The sequence below is a fragment of the Rhineura floridana genome, chromosome 2 (genome assembly GCF_030035675.1).
Source record: "Rhineura floridana isolate rRhiFlo1 chromosome 2, rRhiFlo1.hap2, whole genome shotgun sequence".
Classification (NCBI taxonomy): Eukaryota; Metazoa; Chordata; class Lepidosauria; order Squamata; family Rhineuridae; genus Rhineura; species Rhineura floridana.
The window spans coordinates 161,623,815-161,632,730 of NC_084481.1; the positions used below are offsets into that span (position 1 = coordinate 161,623,815).

Here is an 8,916-nt window from a genome sequence, read left to right on the forward strand (position 1 = left end):
ATCAACGCACCCTCTCCAACTCCAAGGTTAGGGAGACAGCTGTGGGTGGCTTAAAGGTATAGCTGAGGTGCCTAGAGAGCCCTGGATATGCAGATCCAAAGTGGCAAAATTGCTATCAATCTGGAGCAGGAAAGCTGAGCAGGGAGGGGTTAGATGCCATTGCTGGAAGGGGCTCAGAGCACCTTCAAATGGGGTACCCAACCAGCTGCTCTCTTCATCAGCCCTTCCCTTGAGAGAGGCTGATGGGGAGGGAGGGGAGAGAGTTGGATTCCGCTGCTAGAAAGTGCTCTGGGCACCTTCCATCAGTGGCACCCAACCCAGTACGCTGCCCGCTGGTCCCTCCCTTAGGAAAGGCCAAGAGGAAGGTTTTGGATGCTGTTGTGAAAAGGCAGCAGGAGTGCCTTCCTTTACTAGCACCCAAGCCATTGTATGCTTCCCTTGAGATAAGATTGAAGGAAGAGGAAAGGGGAAGGAAGGCTGGAAACGAAGAATTTTTTAGTCACCACAGATTTCTGGCTTTTGCAAGGATGCTTCGAATTTTGTTAGGGGCTTTTTGCTTCCCCTTTGTGGAACTTCACTTTCCAAGATGGAGAGTAGGACTTACAACACTTAGTGACACGTTGTCATTTTGTAAAAGACATGACTTTACCGTTCTGTTATAGGTTGTTTTATTATAAAGTGTGGATAGGAGGCCAGAACCTTTATGTGGTTTGGAATTACATAAAAGCCCTGTGGTTCTCTGACTCCAAATTTTGTTTATGCCCTTTTTTTAGGATTTGTAATGAGAGCTATGTGCCGCATGGCCTAAAAGTGGTCCAGTATTTTGCCAATGGGGGCCTGCGCTCCCTCATGCAGCTGGAGAGTCGTTGGCGCCAGCACTTCTTGGATGTTATGCATCCCAAGCATCTCCCAAAGCAGTGGTCTGTTGATCACAATCATGAGAAGCTAATCCGGAAATATGGGGAGGATCTCCAAGTCGAACTCTCTTGAAGGTTAGCGTGTGCAGAAGAGTAATGAGAATTATTACACTGAGTAGCTGATGAACTTGGGAAATATCCTGAGGATCATTGTTGTCCAGTATACTTCCATGTTGGATGTGCAAGATCCTGCTCAGATTTCCTATCGCTTAGGAAATTGTCATCCATGTCAATCAGCAAAACTGGAGTAAGGTTAAAATACCCTATTTTAAATGAACTTTTAATTGCAGTTTGAATGAATTGTTTCTTTGCTGCTTTGTTCTACAAAGACTATAATAGCCAGATATTTGTTAGGGAGGATCCTCAGTACCATGAACGATATCATGGTGAGGAAGAATGTTGTTGCCAAGTAACAGGTGAGTCCCTTCCGATCCCAGTCCCCAGAGTGGACTGCAATAAACCTTTTTTTGTTTTTGTTTTATTGCTGTGGTATCAGGTAAGAGCCTCATATACAGTATCTTACAGAAGGAGATATGACAGGCTAGTGGTGCTATGGGACACGGTGGATTTGATGCTGTTGAGTGCTTCGGCTTCATCCCGTTCAAGCTTTTCAATACCCCATCTATCTCGGTTCAAGCACTCCCTTGACTGGTGGCAACCCAGAGCAAGGGAAGAAATTTTCAGAAGCCATTTGTCTGCCAAGCCACAAAGGCAGTTTCAAGAGGACCACTACTTTGTTGAAAGGGTTAGGCATATGAATGTTTTACTTCTTCTGGCCATTTTTCTCATTGCTATGGAAGAGTTATTAGCTAATATCGGGTGTAAACAGCCCTGACCACATTTCATAGCTACCTTCCCTCCACTGTCTTTTCCAGAACTGATCCTTCTCAAAGGGCAATATATATTCCTGCCCTCGCCAAATTGTTCCCATAGTGGGAAAGCATTGTTAGTGCATTTTGTATTTGTTGTTCTGCTGCAATAAATAAATACAAAAGAATATTGTAAACCAGGGATGTGTAGTTTTGCTAGTGTTGCATAGTGACAACTTCTATTTATTTATATTTTATTTATTTTATTTGTTAAATTTTTATACCGCCCCACTAGCATAGCTCTCTGGGCAGTGTACAACAAAGAATACAAATATATACAATAAAATCCCATAATAAAATACAACAAAAATATAAGAGAATAGAAAACTAAAAACAGTTACAGCACATGTTAAAACTAGATTAAGTTAGATTAAAATGCCTTAGAAAAGAGGAAGGTTTTGACTTGGCGCTGAAAAGATAGTAACGTCGGTGCCAAGCGCACCTCATCGGGGAGACTGTTCCACAGTTTGGGGGCCACCACTGAGAAGGCTCTAGTTCTTGTTACCACCCTCCGAGCTTCTCTATGAGTCGGAACTTGGAGGAGGGCCTTCGATGTAGAACGTAGTGTACGGGCAGGTTCATATCGGGAGAGGCGTTCCAGCAGGTATTGTGGTCCTGCGCCGTATAAGGCTTTATAGGTTAAAACCAGCACTTTGAATCTGGCCCGGAAGCATATTGGAAGCCAGTGCAAGCGAGCCAGAACAGGTGTTATGTGTTCGGACTGCTTGGTCCACGTTATCAGTCTGGCCGCCGCGTTTTGCACGAGCTGTAGCTTCCGAACTGCCTTCAGAGGCAGCCCTACGTAGAGCACATTGCAGTAATCCAGTCGCGAGGTTACCAGAGCATGTACAACTGATGTGAGGTCCTCCCTACTCAGGTAGGGACGTAGCTGGGCTACCAACCGAAGTTGGTAGAACGCATTCCGTGCCACCGAGGCTACTTGAGCCTCAAGTGACAGGGAAGGATCTAAAAAGACTCCCAGACTACGAACCCGTTCCTTTAGGGGGAGTGTAACCCCATCCAGGACAGGGTGTATATCCACCACCTGATCAGAGAAACCACGCACCAGCAGCATCTCAGTCTTTTTTTGATTGAGCCTCAGTTTGTTAGCTCTCATCCAGTCCATTATCGCGGCCAGGCAATGGTCCAGCACATTGACAGCCTCACCTGAACAAGATGAAAAGGAGAAGTAGAGTTGCGTGTCATCAGCGTACTGATGGCAACGCACTCCAAAACTCCTGATGACCGCCCCCAACGGCTTCATGTAGATGTTGAAAAGCATGGGAGACAGAACTGACCCCTGTGGGACTCCACATTGGAGAATCCACGGTGTCGAGCAATGTTCCTCAAGCACTACCTTCTGGAGACGACCCACCAAGTAGGAGCAGAACCACTGCCAAGCAGTACCACCAACTCCCAACTCCGCGAGCCTCTCCAGAAGGATACCATGGTCGATGGTATCAAAAGCCGCTGAGAGATCAAGGAGAATCAACAGAGTTACACTCCCTCCGTCCCTCTCCCGACATAGGTCATCATACAGGGCGACCAAGGCTGTCTCGGAGCCGAAACCGGGCCTAAAACCCGATTGAAATGGATCTAGATAATCGGTTTCATCCAACAGCGCCTGGAGCTGGCCAGCAACCACTCGTTCCAAGATCTTGCCCAGGAATGGAACATTCGCTACTGGTCTGTAGTTGTTGAAATTTTCTGGATCCAAGGAAGGTTTTTTCAGAAGTGGTCTCACTGCCGCCTCTTTCAGATGGCCAGGGACCACTCCCTCTCGTAAAGAGGCATTTATCACTTCCCTGGCCCAACCAGCTGTTCCATCCCTGCTAGTTTTTATAAGCCAAGAGGGGCAAGGATCTAGTACCAAAGTGGTTGCACGCACCTGTCCAAGCACCCTGTCCACGTCCTCGAGCTGAACCAACTGAAACTCATCCAATAAAACATGACAAGACTGTGCTCCAGACACCTCATTAGCATCAATTGCTATAAACTGGGAGTCTAAGTCCCGGCGGATGCATAAGATCTTATTCTGGAAGTGTCCAGCAAACTCATCACAGTGGGCCACCGATGACTCTACCATGTCCTGAGGGCCAGAATGCAGTAGCCCTTGGACAACTCTAAAAATCTCCGCTGGGTGGCAAAGAGATGACTTAATAGTGGCAGCGAAATGTTTTTTTGCCACCCTCACCGCTCTTGAGTACAGCTTAGTGGAAGCACTTACCAGCTCATAATTGCATCCATCGGGAGTTCGCCTCCACCTCTGCTCAAGCCGCCTCCTATCTTGTTTCATCGCTCTGAGCTCCGGAGTATACCATGGAGCTGTATGAGCTCTACACAGGAGAGGGCGCGCAGGAGCAATTGTGTCTACAGCCCGGGTCATCTCTGCATTCCACAGTTCGACCAGGGCTTCGACAGGCATCCTTTTATATCTTGAAGAGAAATGGGGTTGGCTACAGCCTAGTTCTTATTAAAGTCATAAAACTGTATCTGGATTTATACTTCAGACTGTGTTCATACTGGCATTGCATACAAAACACATACACAGGCAAAACTAGCATGTCAGGGAGGAGGTTAGGCTAGAAGCCTTTTCTTGGATATATAATTTTCTATAGGTAGGAATTTTTATTTTTATTTTTTGTGGAGAGAGGTTTCAGTCATGTGAGTCTCATCCTGCAGTATGAACATAATGCAACCTAGAAGAGTTTTAACACCTATCTTATAAGTGTCAGCTCCTTCAAGAATTCCAGGTAGAAATCTTACTTCAGACTAGGAATCGGGAGAAATGCAATTCAATCCACATTTAAAGGCAGACATACCTAATTTGTACTTTCCAAAATAATACAAGTACCAAAATGCATCCATCTGTTGAAATTTGCACATCTCCAAATTTTGCGAAGCAGTTTTCCAACAAATGTTTGCAAAAATGTATATATTAGGGGAAAGTATGTATAAAAGTGAATATATTAGTGAAAATAACATGCAAAAATGCATTATATTGGGGGAAAGCATTTGTAAAAATATGTACAATAGTCAAAGCTGCATACAAAAATGTGTTTATCAGGAGAAATTCATGCTAAAATGCTGATGAATTTTCATCAGGATTTTTTTTAAAAAAATCAGATTTCTGCTGAAATGTGAAGAACTGAATTTAAGATTGGAAAAATGAGAATATGAGAGAACTGAAGTAAACAGATCTGTCTATCCCTTCTTCAGACACATGGAAGAGGCAGAGGTAATTGTTACTTCAACATGTAAAACATATTTATAACTTAAGCAATAAACATCTTATTGACCAACAATTCCTGTAACCTCTGAATGATAGCTAACAGTCCATCCTGAGAAGATAAATGACCGAAAAGCCTTTCTACTTGTTTTCCCTCTCCTTACATTTACTCTGTTTTTCTGGCTTGGAATGCTTTTGTCCACCACATTTAGGTCCTCAACAACATTCTAAAAGGCCTCATGGGCTGGGCATTACTGAGAGAACGGGGGTACAGAATGACTTTTTGCTATCATCTTGCACAGAGGAGAATCATGAGAATTTTTCTTAGTTGAAAATAGAGTGTTTTCTGGTTGCCACCACTAGTTCCCTGGAGTGAGCTCAAAAGAGCTAAAAATAAGATGTATTTTCACTGGTTTAGTCCAGCATGTTGACTGATAGTTTGCTGACAACATGATTTTAACACACCTGATATTTGAGGGTTGCCAGTCTTGAACTGGTTCTCAAACAGATCAGATTCTGCTCTGAAGAGGCTTTCCTGTCACCTCCTTCATGCTGTGTTTGGTACCAGCTTTTAAAGACTGCCTCTTAATCCGCTGAATTTTAGATCTGCTCTGTACTTTTTACTGATGCTGTGCATCTTATAATGTTTTACTGGCTCCTGCTGATATTTTTATTCTGCTGTTTTATTGATATTGGATTTTAATGTTTTATTGTTGTAAGCTGCCCAGCGAACACTGTTATTGGGCAGCATGCAAATATTGTAAATAAATTAAAACAAGCTGCCTTGCAATGGGGTGGGCAAGAATGGCTATCTGAATCTTCACTTAACTAACCTCACAGGGTACTGTGAGATCTAACTGTTATTTATATATTCTAGGGAATGTAATTGTTTTTAAAAATGTGCTATTGCCTGTTTGTGCTTACCATTAACATTTGATAGGAGTGTCAACATTTTTGTGCATTTTAACATTTTAAAGTAAATCTTCACTTCAAAAATGATGCATCAGCTGCTTTGTTTTCTCTCTTTTGGGTTGGAGCTTTTGAGCTGTGTGAATGGAAACTCTGTCCGTGCATGGCGAGGTCACAGATATTTCCACAGCTCCATATGACATCACATACCCCTCCAGCGGGTCCCCTGGGCCTTTTAGAGTGATTTCTCAGGGCCACAAATAGGAATGGACAAATCAGTCTATTTAGGGCCCATGTCAGTTTCACATCTGTTGACTTATAAATATCTTTTGTCTCCATTCTACGCTTAATTTGCTTCTTTAAATAAAAAAAAATTGCATGAAAATCACTTAAATACATATTGTGAACATTTCTTCTTAAAATACACACTTCAAAATTTATTTTCTAAGTGCATTTTTAGACACATTCTTACACTTTTTTTAAAGCTGAGAACTGTGTTGCAGCATTTGGAGAAGTGCAAAATCAGATAGCCATGTTCCACTTGGTACGTTAGGTATGGGAAGTGTGAATCAGCTCAGCGCATAGAATTTGCAAAACTTGAATTTCTCAAGTAGCCCTGGCCACAAAGAACAGCAGCTAGGGAAAGGGAAGAAAATCAGTAAATCTTTCCTCCTGTGTATGGGCAGAAATACAAATGCTTGTGTTAACCAGTTTCAAGCACATGAGTATTACCCATTTCTAACTGATCTGTTTTTGCTATTCCTGATAGAAACTCAGACTGCTGCCTTCAAAACTTCTCCCCTTTCCAACTGTTCAAATTCATTAGATGAATGAGTCTTGTGTTTTGAGCAACAGTGAATGATCTTATCAAGATCATGAAACAGAATTTCTATCATAACCCCTGAGAGATGTTGAAGGAGGTATATCTCCATTCCGTTCGAACATCCTCCCCCATCCTTCCCTGAGTCTTGCTTCCTCTGCAGAGTAGAACAGTCTTCTGCTTGATCCCAGTGCTGAAAAGAAACTAATGTCAGTGAGTCACTAGATGGCACCCAAGAAGTCAGAATGTTGCAAAGAAAGGAACGACTAGAAAGGGAAAAGAATAGGGAGAACTATCCCTTGACCTTGTATGGGTGCTGCAGTTGTTTCTCTTGCATGAATTGGAAAGAGTGTTTTCCTGCTTCCAGAGGAGTGTGCCTGGATCCTGAAGAACAAGAATGGGGGGCAGGAGCTCTCCAGAGTTTTTTAGACTCTTAACTCCCATCTGCTCCTGCCAGCATGGCCAATGGTCAGGAGAGATGGAAGTTGTGGTCCGACAGCATCTGGAGGGCCACAGGTTCTTCACTCCTGGTCTTTGAGCCTTATTTTCAAGGTTTGCTTCCTTTTACTTTCAACTGAACACAGTGAGTGAAGCTTGCTGAAGGGCTACAGCAAACCCCCCAGCCCCTCAGTGTCTTTCATGCTGTTTCTGTTTTGATTGAGACACCCTAGAGACCGTTCTCTACTCTTCCCGCTTCTAAATTGTTTTACCCCCCCTTTCTGATGTCTATGCATCACTCAGACTAACTTACATAAATGAAAATTGCAACCTTACCATCAAACCACAGCACCAATAAAATGCAATAGAAGCAGGCATGATGGATAAAAACATTTCTTCAAATAAAAAAAAATTAGTGACCCTGAAAGGCGAAAGCCTGTCAGAATAGAAAGGTCATCACTAGCCAGCAGAAAACAGCAAGAAAGAAGTCTAACCTAACCTTATGGGATAAGATACTCCACAATTTGGATGCTGCCACCGTGAAGGTGCTCCCTTTGCCTAGTCACTGCCAATCACACTTCCACTCCAGGAAGTGTAGTGATGGACCTCTCTGCCCAGTAGTGCAGTGGCAAATTCAGAAGTGCAGGGCCCCTTCATAATAGTCACAGCCACCCCCCTCCAAAGATTACACTACCTTCTAAGATTATGGAATAATCTGACTGGTTTCTGCTTCTGTGTCACTGTCGCCATTTGACTGTCCTTTACCACTATCTGAGATATTGCTTGAATTATTGAATTTAGCATTTATGGGTTTATCTATCTGCTGCTCAAGTCTTCTCAGTGGCTAACTTGCCTCCTCTCACTCTGATTGGCTCCAATTAGCAGGAAAGGACAAGGAAGCAAGTTAGAAGACTCTTCTCAGTGGCTAACACACTCCCCTTTTGTGCTGACCGGCTCACAGGATGCTGGAAACATAGGGACCCTATTTCCAAAAAGTAAGACCCATTGAGACCCTGAGACATCCCTGTCTCTGCCAGATTTTGGGCAGCAGGAAGGCTGAGGTAGGAGGAGACAGTCCTGAAGTAGGCTCTAGTCCACAACAATTTGTGCTATAATTGTTAGTCTTGAAAGTGCCACAAGATTCTTTTTATAATATCCAGTAATGCTGAATTAATGCCCAAACAAAACAGATAAAATTCTATTCACTTATTTAGCTTTTTTCAATGGAGTGGGGGATAATAATAATGATAATATTACCCCTCCCTTTTTCCAATAGGACTCAGAGCGGCTTACAACTAAAAACAACACCATTAAAACATACAGAGTATACTATTAAAAAAGAATTAAACTATGAGAAAAATTAAAACCATCAAATATAGGTTAAAAACAGCGGACAATTTAAAATAATAAAATCATATAATGTAATCACCAAACCTATGACACTTAATCCTGGTCGTTCTCTATCCCAAATGCCCGTTGAAATAAAACAGTCTTTACTTGTCCCCGGAAAGACAGCAAGGAGGGAGCTGATCGCACCTCACTCGGAAGGGAGTTCCACAGCCTAGGGGCAGCCACCGAAAAGGTCCTATCTTGTGTCCGCGTCATATGTGCTTGCGAAGGTGTGGGGAACACAAGAAAGGATCCTTCTGCTTCTTCATCACATTAGCTTTTCTTCATAAACAATTTGCAACAAAAATTGCATATCAGGACCTCTGTTAATGCTAATTCTGCCTC

General features: G+C 43.0%; 1 protein-coding gene across 5 annotated transcripts in view; it reads left to right on the forward strand.

Annotated features, from left to right (window-relative positions):
* EXD2 (exonuclease 3'-5' domain containing 2) overlaps positions 1-8,517 on the forward strand; it is a 31,942-nt gene extending 23,425 nt beyond the window's left edge. For 4 of the 5 annotated variants that reach the window (XM_061611133.1, XM_061611132.1, XM_061611136.1 and 1 more), the window contains one exon: positions 774-1,926. In XM_061611133.1, the coding sequence (XP_061467117.1) occupies positions 774-990 (217 nt within the window). In that variant the 3' untranslated portion in view covers positions 991-1,926. Of the gene's footprint in view, positions 1-773; positions 1,927-4,912 lie in introns of those variants that run through there. The other variant, XM_061611135.1, reaches the window with a different exon arrangement.
* The last annotated feature ends 399 nt before the right edge of the window (positions 8,518-8,916 follow it).